At 39.9% G+C, this 20510-nt stretch overlaps 1 protein-coding gene across 2 annotated transcripts in view; it reads left to right on the forward strand.

Annotated features, from left to right (window-relative positions):
• LOC122793217 (prostaglandin reductase 1-like) overlaps positions 1–20510 on the forward strand; it is a 660880-nt gene that overhangs the window by 562926 nt on the left and 77444 nt on the right. For both annotated transcript variants that reach the window (XM_044061056.1, XM_044061057.1), the window contains exon 9: positions 12941–13059. In XM_044061056.1, coding sequence (XP_043916991.1) covers positions 12941–13059 — 119 coding nt within the window. The remainder of the gene's footprint in view (positions 1–12940; positions 13060–20510) is intronic.

Genomic DNA, 20510 nt, shown 5'->3' on the forward strand with positions numbered 1-20510 from the left:
TAATGCAAACAATCAAAACATCACTAATACTAATGGTTCACATCAGAATCAGGGTTTTCAGGGACACAGGAAAACAAATACGGGGGACAATCAAATCGTACACAGCAACAACACCAGTGGAAGAAGAAAACACAGAACAGGAGGGGGAGATAGTTCTTTCCCCTCGTCCTGTTAATACACAACAGAGACCTGTTCAGATTTTATTTAACAGTACACAAGATTTTAGAATTTTCAATTATTCTACCTTTGTTCCTGCTCCTTTATTAATAGAGGTCTTACCCAAAGGTTCAACTTTTGTCCCTTCAATTAGAAGTGACTTAGCAAAAGCACTTATTGACCTTAAAACATATACCAGGAAACTGAATTTAAACGTGGTATTTGGGAACAATTCCAGTCTCACTAAAGAGTTCAGAATTGCAAGTATCTTCAACCCACCCTTACACCCTTCCATTTTATTATTCGAAAGAATTTGTGAGAATGATTTTAGAACACTTTTGACTACTAGGGGAGCCCTTAATGAAAGATTGTGTAACTTAACCTAGCCCGAGAAGCATGCTTTGGATGATTTAAGATTTGCTGACATCCGTATTATTAAACTGGATAAGGAGGAGTGGGTTGGTGTTTATGGACAACAAAGATTATAATTATAACATGATTTCTCTGTTGACCAATAAGGCTTATGTAAAGGTTTCCCTCAATGAAATGAATGGAGCATATCAAAAAATTAAAGGCTTCATTAATGATTTGTTCATTGAGGAGTGCATTGATGTTGATTTGTTGAACTTTCTCTTAATCCCCTACCCAATCACCCCTACCTTATTTGGCTTACCTAAAATCTACAAAAATTTGGAAAAACCTCCCTTCCATCCCATCATTGATGGAAGGCAGTCTATAACCTATGGATGTGCTAAATTTGTGGATGTCAAACTTAAGGAAACTTTAAGAAATGAAACCCAGATATGCAAGGATTTGTGGGCATTTTTAAGTGCCATGAATAATTTTCCTTTTTCTAGGAACTTGAATTTTTTAACAATTGATGTACGCGATTTGTACACTACCATTCCTCAGGAGCTTGGTTGTGAATGGGTCAGGGATTTTTTGTTAGAACAACATTTGGATGGTGCTTCTATAGATTTAATTATTTATTTGTTGGAATTAGTTTTGAGCAATAATTATTTTTTGTTCAACAGAGAATTTTATTTACAGAAAACTGGTGTAGCCATGGGGTCTCCATGTGGTGGTACCTTTGCAAATACAGTGATGGCCCACTGGGAAAAACAATTCCTATTTAGAGATAGTATCTTCCAAGAAAAAGTTGCATGGTACATCCGTTATTTAGATGATATTTTTATCCTTTGGAGAGGTAGTAGGAATTCTGCTGCAGCATTTGTTGAACATATTTCTAAATACACAAATTTCATTGAATTTACCTGGGAATTCAATACTGAATGAATGTGCTTCCTTGATGTTGAATTGATTAAACGTCCTTCATTGGATGGGGTTATTTCTAAAATTTTTAGAAAATCAACTTACTCAAACGCATTTCTTCATTTTTCCAGTTGCCACCCTTTCCACCAGAAAAGGGGAGTTGTTAAGGGTCAACTGGTATGGGCTGCAAGAATGGTGACCTTAGAGAATGATTTTTTAGATTAATGCAGGTTATTGAAGGAAATGTTCAGTAAACGTGGCTACCCCATCAATTTAGTGGATGACCTCATAGATGAAGTCTCCTCTAAAAGAGTTTGTGGTATTTTTAAACCATTATTGAGTGCCAAGGATAGTAATATCTTCACTAATTTGGGCTCTTGTAATCCGGATAATTCATTGGACAATTTGAATGTTACTTGTAATTCATCAGAAATTGATGGGGACCATAGGGATCTTGTCCCCAAACAACCATCTGGGTCCTCAGATGTTGATTTAGCAAGGTTGAGCTTTATAACTACATTTTCTATAGATGCTTCCCTTTTGAGATCAATTATTTTCAAAAATTGGCCCTTCTTATTAGATGATAATTTGACTAGACAACATATAAGAGAGGCTCCCTTTGTAGTATTTAGGAAAGGCAGGAATTTAAAAACACTTTTGGAAAATAGTACTTTAAAATGTCATCCCCCACATTGTGGGATGTTTAAATGTGAGGCCTGTCACTGGTGCAAATATATAGATGTGGTAACTTTTTTTACAATAAATGGCAAAAAATATCACATCAATGATAAATTCAATTGTAACACCAGAGGAGTGGTTTACTTGAGCTTATGTAAAAATTGCCCTGTTTATTACGTGGGCAAAACTGAAAGACCCCTCAAGAATAGAATTTATGAGCACTTGTATGCCATTGACAAAAAGAATTTGAACAATGCACTTGCAAGGCATATCAATTTGTGTCCCAAACATGAATTCAAGTTCTTAGTTATTGAAAAAATTCCGGATAATTTTAGGGGTGGACCAATGGATCTGAATTTAGAGGAGAAGGAATTGATTTGGCAGTTGAAATTAAATGCCTTAGTTCCGCCAGGTTTAAATGACTTTGTTTCTATTAAGAGCATCTTGAAATTAAAAGCGTTAGTTAGATAGATTTATGTTTATACATTTTTAATGCTTTTTACTGCATATTTATTAAATTATACAAATATATTGTTATATGTAATTTTTGGAAGTATTTGTAAGGATTTTTATTATTGATTTTTTTGATATATGGCTTGTTTTTTATTGGAGTTTGGCACTTTAAAATGAGACGGTGTTTTTTCCAAAGGAAATGATGTTTTTCTAAAGGAAGTGATGTTTTTCTAAAGGAAATGATGTCATGATAAGTATTGTATTTAAATGTACTTGTGTGTCTTAAAATTGTCTGAAGAAGTTTGCTCATTTGAGTATCCCATGTGGTCCTTTTTTTCCTTCATTTTGTTGCAGTTTGTTTGTTTTCTCTGAGTTTAAATCTTTTTTTTTTTTCATTAAATTTCTAAAGTACTTTTTACAGTTTTATTTTACATATTCCCACCCCTACTGTGCTATACATGAGCCATATGATTGACATCTATCATTCAATTTCCTTAAAAGTTTTTAAATACATTGGCAGTGGGGGATTCAAACCGAGCATGCTCTACATGCGAAACCATGGCAGTACCGCTGCACTACAGCCACTTCATGACATTTTGTATTACAGTAGCACTTGTCTATCATTTTCAGGATTTCAGCCAGACTAAACATAGCGGCATGCACAAACAAGCTACACACCACTTATATTTCGGATTTATTTGATGAAAAAAAATACATTTTTTGTATTTTTATTGCTTTCCTCTTGCCCTACTGCTTTCATGCATGTAGGGCAATAGTGCATACATTTGGGAGTGTGCACTTGAAGGCTGCTGCCTTCTAGATGTTTGTGTTTTGTTTTTTGTTTTCAGTGTCCGTGGACACTGAAATGTTAGCTACTTACATTTCAGTGTCTGTAGACACTGGTTTAGTATATAGCAGTAACCCACGCCTGGGTGTGGGTAATCGCTTTACCCGGTTGGGCGTGGTTTGGTCCCGAGGACCAAACAAAGACAACCGTGGGTAAATACAGCATTACCCACACCCAGAAGTGGGTTATTGCTATTATACCATGACATTATTTAAGAAAAGAAACTATTACTTTTCTTAAATAATGGCATAGTATAATGCCTGTTTACTGCCCTTCAAGAGATGTCTGGCATCCGCGGCAGTTCTGATGTACTGCGGCCTGCGCAGTACATCAGGAGAAAGCAAGATCTCCGTTGCTTTTTTTGCTATGTTAAATGGGTTTAACATAGCGAGACAGTTTAAAATAAGCAACGGAGATGTCCGTTGCTTATTTTAAACTGTCTCGCTATGTTAACCCCATTTAACATAGCGAAACAGTAAAAAGGAAGGGAGATCCTGCTTTCTCCGTTGCTTTTTAAAACCTGTCTCGCTATGTTAAATGGGTTTAGCATAGCGAGTGTTTTAAAATAAGCAACGGAGATCTCCGTTGCTTATTTTAAAGCTGTCTCGCTATGTTAAACCCATTTAACATAGCGGGACAGTGTTTTAAAAGTAGAGTTATTCTAATGGAAAAAAGTCCGGGCGACCGGACCTTTTTCCATTAGTATAACTCAATTTACAATGTGCACGCTGGCCAATCAGCATGGTATAATATAAAATAATATTATGTACATTGACACTCGTCTGTGTCACAAAGAGCCTTATGGCACTTTCTGAGCAAAGAGGGTGTGTTACATGTGCAGGCACTGCTGACACATGCCCCCAGCACTCGTTCCTGGTCCATGTCCATTTAGATTAAATAGCAGCATGCTTTCATGCATATGCAAGGTGCACTGCTATTCTAAACGGACACAAACTACTCCATGCAAGAATAGTCTTATTCTTGCACAGAGTTTTGTGAATCCTGGGGACTATCTATCCAACTTACTTCATGGGTGAGCCTCCCAAAATCAGTGAGGATCAAGGTCTTTGTAGTGAAAAAGCTGGCTTGTAGTTAGCCTGAGGGGAGGGATGGCAAAAAAGTTGTTACATATACACAGAAGGAATTAAAAATGATAAATTAACTGACATAATAAACATTATAAAGGAATAGCAATTGAAACCATAGAGAGATTAGTAGTACCAGGTAGTAAAGTATAAAGTTGATAGAGGTTATGATTATTTGCTAGTGCACAGAATGCATGTAGAGCATGCAGCTGTCAGTAAATTCAAGTATGATATTGTTTTAGCTTTTCAACCATTAATGCCACACTAGCGGCCTTTAATTCCAAATTCAGTCACTGAAGACATGCTAATAAAGTGGGGGGAGGGGGGACTGCATAATTAAATGAGGGCTTTCTAAAAAACTTGATAAACTTTGGGCTGCTAATGGTGAATATTCTGTGAATTCCATGTTTTATGTATTTTAGGGTTGTCACTGAGGTCCATATTACAGTTGGAGACTTGAACATCCATAGTACAGGGATCAGTATTGCTATACGTTACAAAAATGTGAATCTTAGCAGTATATCATGGCACAGTTTCACAAACCAAGAAACCATGTTGTGGTTATATTTTATTGTTAATTTCTATCAGTGATGAAAATTAGTATAAGAAATGTATATGAGCATAAAATAGTATTTACAACATTCCCATGAGCAAAAGAATTCTGTCTTTTTTATACAGTAGTATACCCAAGCAAGGGTAGTTTCCATATTCAGGGTCTAGTCCTTTGTACTCTGTCTAGCTTCTGCTTGCTACTCTACAGGCATTGCATCTTACCTCTACTCTTTAGCCACTTAGGAGCAGTGACTTCACATGACAACTCCATGTTGAATTTCTGGGCTGAGATCAGCAGGGCTATGTGCGCCTCCTGATAATCACTTCCAGACTCCACCCCCCAGTTTTCCTGCAAGGATATATTAGGATCATAGGAGATTACTAGGCTACTGACCTGGAGGTCCTTTTAAGCCTAGCCGTTTCAACCCAATGTAACACCATGGAAATGCTAGTCAATACCCATGATTGTATTTACTGATGACTGCCCATGTCCAGGAGGGATGTGGGCTCTAATCCAGGTAAGAATTTAAGATGCCTCATCCACTCATCTAGGTTCCTCTTAAACAGTGTCATAGAGATGCTCTGTTTCACATGAATTGGTAGTTTGTTCCAAAGATGTGGCAGTCACTGGGAGATAAATCTGACCCTCCAGCATGTCTTATTTACGTTATGGGACATATTTAGGTCCATGGAATAGGTACAGATAAGTAGCAAGTTCATTAGGTTTGGCTCTTGGATTGCTCTGTAGGCCAGGCATAAGTCTCCCCTAAGAAGTCTGTATGATATGGAGTATAGTGAAAGGGACTTTTTCTTGGTCTGTGTAAGGCACATGCTGGAGCCCCTTGACCTTCTTTGTTAGAAACCTCTGAGGTCTCTCTAATTGCTCTAGGTGCTTAGTATGATACATGCCAAATGGGTCATTATACTCAAAGTATGGGCCAGATAAGTGCCGAGTATGGGGGAAGTTATAACTTTTTTCCTCTCAAGACAATGCCTTTACTAATCAAGTGTGCTACGTAGAAAGCTTTCCATACTACAGCAGGCACATGGTGGTCGAAGTTAAGGTCGCAGTCAACATGTGATCCCTGGTCCCTTACCACTTCATGGGTACTTGGGGTATTGTTGCTGATTTGATAGTGTGAAGGGACATTGTTTGTGCCAAACAGAATGGTGATGTATTTCTTTGCATTCAGTTTGAGACCGTGACTAATACACCAGTCATTGGTCTTTGTGAGACCCTCCTGGAGTATACTGACATCATTTGGGGATTCAGTGATTACACCTAGTTTGCAAATTTGGCAGCCATAACCCCTTAGCTTTGACCTGAATTTCTGAGAAGTATATACCAAACAGTACGGGAGACCAGCACTGACCCTTGTGGCACCCCACTGGTAACTGGTCTGCTGGTTGATGCAGAGTCACCCACTTTGATAGTGTAAGTCCAGTTTGTGAGCCAGTTTGGCAAACCTATCTTACAACAAAGGGGTTTACATTCAGTTTGCTAAGTTTATCAGTAATGCCTGAATGTGGGAATGTGTCAAAAGCCTTTGCCAGGTTGAGGTATGCTGTGTGCACAGATTTGCCCTTATCAATGGCCTTGGTCACATTATCAAAGAAATCCACCAGATTTAACAGGCAGGATCTGCCCTTCATGAAGCTGAATTTGGTAGGATCCACGGTTTGGAGGTCACCTATGTCTTTATTTATGAGGTCCATAATGGTACATTCCATAGCCTTACAAATGGCACTGGTCAGGCATATGGGTCTGTAATTCCCCGGGTTTGTTGCCAGGCCACCTTTGTGGAGGTAAATAACTGTTACTGTTCTCCATTCAGGAACAAAGCCTGTGGTTAGGCTGTGATTGAAAAGGGTACTTAGTTGTGATGCTAGTTCATGTTTTAGCCTGTTTAGAAGACGGTGTGGGATGTTGTCTGGTCCCATAGAGGCTGTGTTTTTTGCCTTGGACAAGGCTTTGAGGACCTGCTTTTCATATATGTGGGGGGGGGGGGGTTGGAGGAAGGTTTGTTATAAGTTAAGAGGGGATAAGGAAGTGAAATTTTCACCAAACCTTTCTGGTTGCAGGTTTACTACCTCTGTAAGGTCAGTGTTTGTCATGCCGTTGGCCACTAGCTCTGCACATGCTTGGGTCCTACCCTTTAGGTTACGTATGTATCTGTAAAAGGCCTTTTGGTTATACTTGGCTGTACTTGCTAAGTTTCTCTCAAAGGAACCCTTGCAGGATTTGACAAGTTGTCTTATTTGCCTGTTGAGGCTGAGGAGGGTGATTTTCATTGTTGAGGCCTTGCCTTTGTTTTCTTGGACAGCAAATCTTTGCATTTATTGAAAAGTTTGTTGATGCTGGATGCCCACCATGGCAGCTTTTTTTTTTTACTTGGGTCTCTGACTTTGATTCTTTCTGGTACGGCCAAGTTTATACAATTATGCAACTGATTGTACAGGGCTGTAGTGTACGCTGCTGTGTTGTTACTACTTCCAGCTTGGGGTGGGGTTTGGAATGCATTTATACCTTCACCTAGGAGGGTATAGTTTGCCTTGGTGAAGTATTTTTTAGTCTGATTTCACCCTTTGCGAGTTCTGGTGTTAGTGCCCGCTTGAACGTGACTGATATGTGGTCAGTTTTAACTAATGAGGGTCTGACAGTTGCGGCAGTGCATCTGTTTGATATGTTGGTGAGGACAAGATCCAGAATGTTTATCACCCTTGTCAGGGTATGAACAAGTTGCTCCAGGGCATTTGAATTAACAAAGTCAAGGAAATTTTGTGCTAGAGAGTTAGGGCTAGCGTAAGTTTTCCAGTTGATGGTAGGATAATTGAAATCCCCCATAACCACTGTGTTCAGTAAAATTTGGATTGTGTCCAGTTTTGTCAAGTAGGCTTCATGAGCCTCTCTTCATATATTCCAGTGAGGTACATCTGAAGTCATTCACACCAACGTGAACTATGACAGAGTCATAACGGTACTTGGTGAGAGACCCAAGTGCATGCATGATCTGACGAATCCTGACACCAGACAGGCAGCTGACCGTGACTTTCTCCTTGTCCATCCTGATGAGTGGGACATCCATGTGTCTCACTATTGAGTCTCCAATGACATGAAGATTTGGTTTTTGAGTTTTACACCTTACTGGCTTGGTGGGTGAGACTGGTATTGCTATGTGTCATGGGTGCTGTGCGGGCTGTGTTATTTGTAGCATTCTTGTGTTTTGGAGGTCTCTGGTGTTTTGGTAAGGTTTCTTAGAGAACCTCCATGCATGTGGATTTACTTGTTTGATGTGTACTGTGTGTATGAGTACTGGTATGTATATGAGTAGTGGTACGGTGAGCATATGTAGTGGTGGGTGAGTTGACAACCTTCTCCATGTTACTTTTTTGAGTGAGAAAGAGTATGGATTCTAAATTCTTGGTGTAACTACATCTCTCATACTCTGTACTAGAGTGTGTTATTAGTAGAGAGTTGTTTGTGTATATGAGGCAATTGCTACACTGCCTCCCCAAGTCAACAAGATTGACGGGAGAAACAAGGGTAGTCCTACTGTCCATAATGCAAGGTTGAAGACTGCTGTTGCTAGGGGTGGCTATTCAAAATCGATCATGGAGGAGCTCAGTGGATGAATGCTTCTACCTGGGTTTTAGGGAAAATTTATTATCTATCTGGCTCTGGCACACAACTGCATGGCAATGTGCAGTGCTGCACAACACAGAAATAAACAGAAACATGCTCAAATGCAGGGCCGTACCAGAAGCTAAGAACTTGAAAAAAAATTAAAAAGATTCAAATGGACCAATGAGGATGCTTTTTCCAAGCCCTAGACTGGCCTGTGTTTACCAGACAGGTCCCAATCAGCACAGCTCTCTCAGAAAGCAGCAGCTAGGCCTTCCAATCCAAGATGGCCTGGAAAACATGCTCAGAACAAACAAACCACTACAAACAGTTCCAGAAGCAGCAAGCCTGTATCTGGACTATGCTGCAACTTCTAGCTACCCTAGTTTCAGCAGGAAACCCCTAGAGAATGTTTAAAACAGCAGAAAGAGTAGTGAGACATTAAAAACAAATGTTTAAAACAACAGAAAATCAGCAATAAGGCTCTAAAGAATATCTTAAACAGTTAACAGATCAGTTGTTTAACCACTGCTTGGTGGGAGAACCAGAACAAGTAGATCATATAGCTTAAAAACAGTGAAAAATACCAATAAATACTTAACAAACAGTGAAAATAACAAAAAAGCTTTGTAAACAGTGAAAATAGCAATAAAATTCAATTTAACAGCCACAGTAAAGCAGACAATTGCAGTACAACAGTGTAGTTTAAGTAAACAATAATGCACGACAGGATGTGTGTTAATGTGTAATTAATGCCTCTACACCCCTGGAAGAGCATTAATTACACATTAACACACACCCTGGAGGACATTATTGCACTTAGACAATGGGCTCACTGTAAAATCATTGCGTTTTACTTGTTTATTTATTTTTTTAAGGACTATATTATTTTTTTATATATATTTTTAATGTAAAATAGTTCCTCCACCTACTGTTTCAGACTTGTAGTATATGTTAATGGTGTTGGAGGAAGCATTTTACATCAAATATTTATAAAAAAAAATCATATAGCCCTTAAAAAAAAAAAAGTAAATGAAAGAACAATTTTACATACAGCCCATTTTCTCTCACATTCACACATACACAGACTTTTCTGTTTTGACGCACGTACATATACACACACACACACTTCTCTGCTTTCATTCATATACACATTCGCTCACACAAGACCTGTCTCACCCTCTTTTTCAATCTCTCAGTCTCCAACTGTTTTCATACAGGCATTCAGTTTCACTCTCTCTCTCGATCTGTCTCACACAGTCTCCTCTGCTTACATGCATGCACTCACTCACATCACACATCACTCTTGCTTTCTGCCTCACTCTGCAGTCTTCTCTCTCTCTCTCGCTCTCTCTCTCACACATACACACAAAGATATGCACAGTCTCTCTGCTATAATGCACCCATTCACACACACATGCAGGTAGAAACACACACATGATTGCTCTCTCTCTTTTACATATGTGCATGCATGCATGCATACAGTCACACACACTGCATTTTCTTTTTTTTTTTATTTTGCACTCGCTAAACCACAAAAGCGCTGCTTAGCGAGTGTAAAATAATGGCTCACTCTCACTGACATGCACGCATACACTCACACACAGACATAAACACACACGCAGACACATACTTTTTTTCTTTTTTTTTTAAATGTTTTATACTCGCTAAACAGCAAAACCGCTGCTTAGCGAGCGTAAAATAATGGCGGCCGTTCCGTTTCTTCAGTCCAAGCTCCACGGCAGCTTGATAAGCAGCTGTGAAGCAGCAGACTCGTTCTTCTCAGAGGACATTACTGTACATTAATACCCTGCTGGAGAACGTTCATTCTCCAATCAGGTATTGATGTACAGTTTGCCCATTGTCTAATACACAGCAAATAAATACAGTATAAAAGTAGGTGGCAGGCAATAAAAAGTGCAGTAAATAATATAAATACGGAAAAAACAGGCAACTTTGTTTTTTTGGAAGCTGAGAAGACTCTAGTTGTCTGGTATCTCAGTTCAGGGTTGTTGCTGGCAGCCCACCTCAGTGCAGCTCAGTACAAACAAGCAGAAGCCTGCTCAACTGCATGGCCTGAATATCAGAAGCTAAGTACTTGAAAAAAAAAAACTTTAAAAAGATTCAAAGGGACCAATGAGGATGCTTATTCCAAATCCTAGACCTGCCTCCCTTCACCAGAGAGACCCCAAGATAGCTTAAAAACAGTGAAATATACCAGTAAATACTTAACAGTGAAACTAACAAAAAGGCTTTGTAAACAGTGAAAACAGCAATAAAATTAGATTTAACAGGCACAGTAAAGCAAACAATTGCAGTGCAACAGCGTGGTTTAGTACACTAAATAAATACAGTTTAAAAGTATTTGTCAGGCAATAAAAAAGTAAATAGTATAAATAAGGAAAACCAACAGGCAACTTCTGTTTTATAGGTGCTCAGAAGCCTCTAGTCTTGGTATCTCAGCTCAGGGTTGTGGCTGGTAGCCCACCTTAGTTCAGCTCAGTACAACCAAGCAAAAACCTGTTCAAATGTTGTTGTTGTTGTTGTTTGTCTTTCGGCTTTTCCCGGTTGGGGGTCGCCACAGTGGAACTCTGGTCCGCTAATGATTGGCAGTAGATTTTCACGAACGCTGAGGTGCCAGCTCGATGTCCAACCTTCAACAAAAGCACACCCATTTACGCATGTCTTTCGAATGCCCACCCAACCATGGAGAGGACATGCAGACATCATACAGAAGGCAATTCCCACACTCCAGCTGAGAACTGAATGGGAGAACCTCTTGCTGTGAGTCAACAACGCTACCGCTGCACCATTGTGGATCCCAGAAACCTGTTCAAATGCAGGGCCTAAATACTAGAAGCTAAGAACTTGAAAAAACTTTTGAAAATATTAAAAAAGACCAATATGTTCCAGTGTCAGTTTTCCAGGTTGTTATACGATTCTTTAAGAAAATTATCATGAGAGCCAAATTTTGGATTCTTGTTTATCTGGTTTCCCTAATAGGCTGTTTTGCCAAGAATGACCTAGAAAAAGCACAAAGTTCCCTTCATCGTAGTCCTAAGAATCGTGGTGACACACAGTACTCAGTATGATGACAAGGACACAGTCCTTGGAAAATCCCATCTAAAGGTCCATCTAAAGGTTAATGACTTTTCAGTACTGTTTTGTTGACAAAATGAGGCTAAATGTATTAATGTGTTTCTGTGGTCTGCTTCTGTAAATGACAAGACATGGCTTATTATTTTACACTAACTGTTCCTCTTGTGCAATTTAATATATTCAGTTGTTGAATGGGGAGGCCAACATCATTTTTTTATATATCTGGGGATGCTCTACATCTTTCCTTTGTCTTGAGAGGTTTGTTATAACAGAATAAGAGAAATCCTGGCCTAAGCAGTAAACTGGTATATCCACTGGCTTATAACACAGGGATCATGTATATATGATATTTTATATATTATATCACAGGGATATTCCAAAGACATGCATCTGGAGCATTTCTCCCTGGGCCTCCGCTGAAAACAGGCTCTGTGGAACCTAGTCGGACTTTCCCGGTCAACAAATGATAAATAAAAAATAAAATAAATGTAATCTATGAAATAGCAATACCTCTCAACTGTACAGATTTTTGCAGAATGTCCAGATTTTTGGCTCATAGTTTTATCTGTTTTTCATAAGATTGTGGTTTTCTTGCAAATCATTAAAGACTGAAGTCAGAAAATAATTAGACATTTGAGTTTCAGACTTCATACCCTTCCAAAAATTTCTACTAATGCAAAACCTGTTATTCTCTGAACTTTCTAAATTTGTAAGAGCAATGTTTAAAAATTGTCACTATTTTTGGTTCTTTGTCCCTCACATTATTTATGGCTTTGTCCAGATTTCTTATTCTGAAAGGTTGGGAAGTATGAGTGTCTCTGATTTTGGCTCAGAATTTTGCTTTGTCTCTCATAATTTTAAGTAATGACAATAATTAAAGTTAGACTTCTTTCACTTCAGAAAATGCATGTTAATTCACATTCTGTCAACTTCTCAAGTTAGTAGTACAGGTGCCTGTGATTATTTCTGGTTCTGTCCCTGATTTAGGAAGCAAGTGGATCAGTGCAGGGAGTGGGAAGTGGCTATATTGTAAAAATATTGGTTGCATAAATATTGTAATCACATTATACCCCTTCTGTTGTAAAGTGTTATAAATACCAGCCGTGTTCATTATTTTATGTTTATGTTTCATATACTGCAGTTGGACGGATTTCTCATAAACAATTTTTTATGTAGGGCGTTTCTTCTCTTGGCATATGGTCTGGAATCAGCTTCACATGAAAGGATTCCTTGCATCGAGTTGGAATGACAGAAGAGAGGAAGGACTAACTCAGCTGATGAATTGGGTGAAAGAGGTAAATGCTTTGGTACTGACTCATGCTTCGGTACTCTGACTTCCAGCCTTTCTCACTGAAAACAGCAGGTAGACTAAGATTTTCAGTGGCATAAGTTTGAGTTTTGAACTTATGTTTTTATTACTGTATTTTCAGTCATTTTATTGGAATGGCATCTCCCTCTAGGGTATTCTGTGTCAAAGGACCCCTAGTTCAGTAAGATTTATTATTTCCCCAGACTGAGATTTGCCTGTTATATTGAGCATCATTCCAAAGAACAGTGATGTATATTTTTAAGTAGTGAATTTGAGGTATAGTATCTGTTAATAAGGGGAAAACTGACCATACCATAATACGTTGCAGATGTCTTATGCATTTGCTTTCTTATTGGCACTTACTGTACCTATCATAAGGCATTTTGGGTACAGGATGCTTGCGCAGATGCCTGCATGTGATTGTGGACTTGTAGGTGTCTCTTTATTTTATCTTTTAGTAACATAGCAAGTACCCGAGTTTTGATTTCTAAGTCTAATAATATGCTTGTGACTCAAGTCTTCTTCATGAGGTTATTTATTTTCTTAGAAGTCTGTCAAGCATTTAACTCTGTGTAAGGTATGGTGCCTTTTGAGTGTTACACTGGAGGCCTTCCTAGTCTGGAATAGCAGAATTGTTGCTGAGAATGAAAAGCATGCCATGATCTGTTAGCTTTTACTTTGAGATTATGGAGAAAAAAGGAGAGAATTTTTATTTTGCTCTGAAGCGATTGTGGAGTCTGTGGATTTATAGATGCAACTCTTTTTTTTTTCTTCTTGGTTCCAATCCATGACAATTCCTTAGGTTAGTAAACAGCTCATACTGGCGCACTGATAGATCCCTGATTTGAAGTTCTTTATATTTTTGCCTTTTAAGCATACAGCTACCACTGGGTCACATTAATGATGCCATCAGATGAAGAGCTGGTGGAAATGATGAAATACTGAAAACTGCTTCATCCAGACTCAGGCTGTTCTTTGTTTCTGTTATTATATGGATATTCCTAAAGGTTATTGGATATCTTAAAGGAGCAAATTTTTTGATGAAATAAAAAAATCCATCTTTTTTTGGGGGAGAGGGGATGCATTGAATGGAAATGAGCATCACTCTGGCAGGTTCTCTGGTAAAAGTAGAGCAGAAACTGTTGATGAGCATAGTGAAGCAGATGTCAATAACTGGAGACATTCCACTGGCATTTGTCAGGAACTGGGCTCGAACTCATGGGGCTATACATTCATTGTTTCATTACTGCAAGCAGCTGAAGCACCAAATCTTGCTGATCCATCTTTTGGCGGACTCGGAAAATTGACACTGGCTCTTGATCTGTGCTTCTCTTGATTAAGCAGGTTCTGCTGTATTGAGGCCAGTATGCCAGTCACAGTGACATAGATTCAGATACCATTCATTGCATTCTTTACTCCAGAAAAAAACGTTAATGGAGTACAGTATTAAATTCCTTTGTCAGCTATCATCACATCTTCTAGAATATTTTTTATGTTGATCATCACTCGTTGTGTGGCTGTTTTTTCTCACTTTTCCTCAGTGTGATGCTGTCTTGTTATTCTGCGCCATATGGACTCTGTCTTGTAAGGAGACGTATTAAATAATACACAGGCATAATAGATATGGTCTAACCTATATGAAGTCTGCCTATCCACGGTAGAAGTATTAAAAATGTTAATACACAGTACTGCTAGAACCCTTAGATGATAAAATGTGTTTTTTTTATTTTTACTAATAGCGTCCCAAAGTTGTACCAGCTTTTCAGGTGTTCTTGTTGATAAATAGTATTCCCTCCCCCAGAGTCCTTACATTTTAAGGATAGACACTGCACCAGTAGATTCTTGGGGGTCTGTTTATTAAAAAGTAAGTACTGTAAGTTGATATATAACAAACTTAGTAAGAGTAAAATTTGATTGGTCACAAGGTAATGGATTTGACTATAATCATTGACTAAAAAAGAAAGACTTACTTTCTTCTGGCAGCATGCACAAATGCTTCACATAAGTAGTACTTGAGAGGTAAATATAGTACTATTCTAGTTAAGGATAGACTTGAGGTAAATCTAGTAAATAAAGGTAAAAATATATGGTGTGTCAAATCATCAAATAGAATAGAAATAGTAAGGTAAAAAAGAATTTCCAGGGTGGTGGGGGGATTATGATACGGGTGATGAAAAATCCAAAAGCTAAATGCGAGGCTAAAACATAAGGTGAAGTATATTAAATTGCTTGGATATATAGTGTTTAACCTTTTTATAGTTTGGAGAAAGGGGGGACTGCAACCAGAGCAGATATTGAACCAACATCATATAATGATGTTATGGCTAGGCTTGTATAGGCCCTAGGGCCGATAGCCTAGTACCAACCTATGAACCTATAATGCATATATTCACTACAACAATGCAGATACATTTTGATAAATTAAGAAGTCTTGGGACATTCATAGTTAGATGGGTTGGGAAGAAAAAATCATCCAAAAGGATCTCAGGCTATTGCAATTACTGCAGGAACAAAGGCAACAATTCCAAATGATGGACTTGGGTTTGTTAACATGGAAAGTAAAGAAGAAAAAGAAAGAACAAGTGATATAATACATACACTAGGGCACAGGCAGTTTTATTACAGGAAACACACACAGAGCAGGAGCATAAAAACTTTAAATTAAGTAAAAAGGAAGGCTATTCCAAACAATTAAGTAACAAAAGATGAGGGGAGTATTAATACTAACATCAGTTCAGGGCATAAATGTGGAAGAGGAGAAATAGAATAGATATAATAGGTATGTAATCATTAAATCAATTTAGCAAATGATTCATCTTACCATAACTAGATAACTCAAGATATAAAGAAAATAATATGAAAGGTGATAGTGTTTCAACAGGGACAGACACTAATAATGGAAGATTGGAGTACAATAGACAATGCATAGGTTGTTATGGTGGGACATGGAAATTAAAACTTCAAACAAAAGGAAGATTTCTGGAGAAATATATGGCTAGATGTTCTTCGTGTTTCACTGTTGCAGTAATCACACTTGAGTTATCTGCCTGCGGGTAGCCCTCACTCGGCCCAAATACCGAAAGCTTGGTATTTCTGTGTCGGTTGTTGTCACTCCAGGACTGACGTCAGGTCGTCAGGGGTATAAAAACAGGCAGCCGACACCATTACACCAGTCTTTCTTGCTGAGGAGCCCAAAGCAGTAGCAGTTCGCACGAGTGCCAGTCGGCTGCTACCTGAGTTGTCTTTTCCGAATTGAATCTTCCTGAAGTCTTCTAAAGCTAAGTACCCTGTTGGGGATCCTTTTTTCTTGCTCTAACTGATGTCAGAAAAAGTTAACAATTGTCTCGCCTGTGGAAAGCAAATACCACACCGAGATTTCCATTCTTACTGCGTCACCTGTTTAGGCCCAGATCACGACGTACCTCACTGTTGGTTTTGTGCTTTGTTCAATGCCTGAACTATTTGTTGTCAGACCTTTATTGTTGCTAGATACTTTCGCTTTCGATCTCCATATTCCAAAATGGCTTCGGTAAGCCATCCGACTACCGATCTTCTGAAAAAACGTAAGGATAAAGACAAAAACGGGCCGCACAGGTCCAAAACTGCTGACGACGCTTCTGTTAAGCTAGTCACCAGTTCGCCAGTACTCAGTGAGGCACTTTTGCAGCCCCTGATGGCCGCTTCAATGGATTCGCAGACCCATTCGCCGCGAGACTCTTCTTTGACTACGGAACCTGCGGAGGTCTCTACCTCTCTACTGGGAAAGCCAGGATTACTCTGACTCCAAAAAGAGGCTTAGTGAGTTCTTACTCCTACCTCAACACAGGCCTTTAGCTATTCCTCCTGTCCTGGACATTGTAGATGATGCCTTCTTGGAATCTAGCCTAGCCCCAGACACTTTACCTCCAGCTCCCAGGAAACCTGACAGGTATTACAGAGTACCTGACTCTCACAAGTTCCTTTTCAAGAATCTTTCTGCAGACCCAGAGACCATTTCCCAGGGACCTAAAGGCATTAAGGCTACTACTGACAAAAACCCTACCCCCTCTGATGGAGATTCCAGGGCCTTGGACAGATGGGGTAAGAAGGTATACACTTCTGCTACTTTGGCCATTAGGGCCTTAAACTGCCAGTTTCATATGTTAGAGTATCAGTAACATATTATGGGACTACTTAAACAGAAAATTATGCTGATTCCTGACTGTGCTGAAAATAAAGAATTACAGGATTTAATGTATTCTGCTGAACAAGTTGGTAAACATACTTTGCAATGTGGTTTTGACTCTTTAGAAGCATCTTGCAGGGCTGCTGTCACTGGGTCAGTTCTTATAAGGCATGCTTGGCTTAAGCAAAATTTGCCAGATCATGTTAAAGCTAAATTACTTAATGCTCCCTTAAACCAAGATCGTCTGTTTGGCAACAAAGCAGAAGTCATTAAAAAGAAGGAGGAAAAAGCTAAATCTATGCAAACTGTTAAAGATTTCCTGCAAGTACAGCCTCCCAGATTCAGTAGGCATTGCCCTTCTAAGAATTGGTCCTTTCCTGTCTCTTCCAGGCCATCTCAGTCCAAACGCAGGAACATCAGACAACCTAGGCTACGGTCTCAAGGTACTCACAGGCCTAAGCAGTGGGGGGCTTCCACTTCCAAAGCTGGAAGTAGTAAGACACCCCCTATGGAAAACTGCCACAATGACGTAACCTTAAAACTTCCCAGTGCTGCTCTACTGCATGCTACCTTAGGGGGAAAGATCGCACTGTATGCAAAAAAACTGTGAACCCATTACCCCGGACAAATGGGTTTTAAATATAGTTTCCCAAGGATACAGATTCCATTTCCACACCTTACTAACCCCAAACGGTTGGCCAGACCTACCCCAAATCATTGGGCAGAGGCTCAACAGCAGGTTCTTTCTCTTCTAAGTATCAGGGCTATTCAACCTGTCCCAGCAGAAGAAGGGGTTCAAAGTTTTTACTCAAGACTTTTCCTGGTACCCTGAAAAGACAGCTCCTGGCGTCCTGTCCTGGACCTCTCTATTCTAAACACCTTTTTGGTAATCCCAAAATTCAAAATGCTAACACTTCATCAGCTGCTTCCTATGCTAGGCAAAGATGCCTGGTTGGTAACCTTAGACTTAAAGGAAGCTTACCTACACATTCCAATAAGGGAATCTTGCAGGAAATACCTACACTTCAGAGCAGGCTACATGCACTATCAGTTCTCTGCACTTCCCTATGACTTATCTACTGTGCCCAGGGTACTCACAAAGTGCCTAGCTCCAGTCATTTCATTTTTCAGGCAAAGAAATAGTCAAATATATCCATACCTGGACGATTGTCTAATTCAGGCAGAAAGCCAGGACATGCTACTAAATCATCTGGCATTTGTAAAGAAACTTTTAACCTCACTGGGGTACACCATAAACAAAAAGAAATCTCCTCTAGTACCCTGCCAACAAATTGTATTCCTGGGAGCAAGCTTGAACACAACTTCCCAGATGGCTTACCTCATGCCAGAGAAACACGTTTATTTGACAGCCTACTTCAAACTACTGGCCACAAAGACCCAGCTATCTGCAAGGGAAATCCTGTAAGCCCTGGAGTTCATGGCCTCCTGCATTATACTAATTCCATATGCAAGACTGCATATGAGAAAACTACAATGGTATCTAAAAAGCCTATGGTGCCAAAATTCATAGGATCTGGACTCAATGATTCCTATCATTCCTTGTATAAAGACAGAGTTCCTTTGGTGGGCAGAGGTCTGCTACCACAACAAGGGATGGCCATTCATTCTACCCCCTGCCGCCTAAACCTTAACAATGGATGCATCAGACTATGCATGGGGGGGCTCACTTGGCAGGGCAGTGCAATCAGGACAAATGGAACCCGAGTCAGATGCACCTGCATATCAATCAAAAAGAAATGTTAGCTGTACAGAATTCACTGACAGCCTTCAAGGACCACATTCTTCCAGGATAATTATTGGTAAAGACAACACCTCTGTTATGTGGTACATAAGCAAGGGGGAACCCACTCGTATCATCTCTGCAGACTAGCCATGGCTCTGTGGAACACAGCCTTGAGCTACCAAGTGCACCTACAAGCTCAATTCCTGCCAGGCAAGCTAAATTCACTGGCAGATGACCTAAGCAGAAATTTCATGGACCCACATGAATGGAAACTGGAACTAAAGATATTCAACATTTTGAGAAACAAGTGGGGGAGCCCAGAGATAGACCTGTTTGCCTCCCCTCAGAACTACCAATTGGACAAATTCTGCACAAGGACTCCCCACAGTCAAGCTTGGAAAGTGGATGCCCTGTCCTTCACCTAGGAAAGCCTCTCAGTTTATACTTTTCCCCCCTGCCTCTCCTGCCAAACATTCTGCTAAAGATCAAACAAGGCAAAACAAGGACAATACTGATTGCACCAGCCTTGCACCACCAAAACTGGTAACCCCTCTTGCGCAGTATGTCGCTGTTGGATCCATGGCACCAGCCTCAGACCCCTTCCCCTGCTGTCCCAGCAGGAGGGCCAGATTCTGCACCCCCAGCTTCAGACCCTGAACCTTGCAGCCTGGCTAATTCCCTCAGCTCTCCAATAGCATCACTTAGTAAGCAGGTGCTTGATGTCATTCTGGAGGCCTGGAGGCCTAGTACTAGAAAATCCTATGCTGAAAAGTGGAAAAGATACTGTGCCTGGAGCCAGACACAAGGGATTGGCACAACAGTGCCCAGCTTACCGCATATTCTTCAATACTTAACAGAGATGCTCCACAAGGGCCTTTCCTTCTCATCAGTTAAACTCCATTCCTCAGCCATTTCAGCACATTATAATACTGAGCTCTTCTCTCACCCCCTGCTGAAACAATTCCTCAGAGGGGCCAAAAATTTAAGACCATCCAGGAGAGCCCCTACTCTAGCCTGGGACCTTAACTTTGTATTGGAAAAACTCACTCTACCTCCTTTTGAGCCAGCTGCAACTGCAGAGTTGAAATTCCTTTCTTGGAAAACTGCTTTCCTTCTAGCCATCACTTCAGCAAGAAGAGTGTCTGAACTTCAGGCCCTCATAACAGTGGAGCCCTTCATCATCTTCCATGCTGACAGGGTGTCCCTCAGGACCAGTCCTTCCTTTATTCCCAAGGTGGTATCCAGTGTGGCCCTTAATCAGTCCATTCATTTGCCTACCTTTTTTCCTAATCCACAGAACAAAGGAGAATGAATACTGCACTCCTTGGACGTGCACAGTCAACTACTATTTTATTTGGACAGGACTAAGCCTCTCAGAAAAACTGAACAGCTGCTAGTTGCCTTTGCTGCAGGGGCAGAGTGGAAGGCCATTTCAAAGCAAACCATTTCTAAGTGGCTAGGCCATTGCATTCTTTTCTACTATAAGCAAAATGGAAAACCTCCCCCTCAGGGGATAAGATCACATTCC

Source organism: Protopterus annectens, chromosome 2.part0 (assembly GCF_019279795.1).
Source record: "Protopterus annectens isolate FY-2018-M chromosome 2.part0, PAN1.0, whole genome shotgun sequence".
Taxonomy (NCBI): domain Eukaryota; kingdom Metazoa; phylum Chordata; order Ceratodontiformes; family Protopteridae; genus Protopterus; species Protopterus annectens.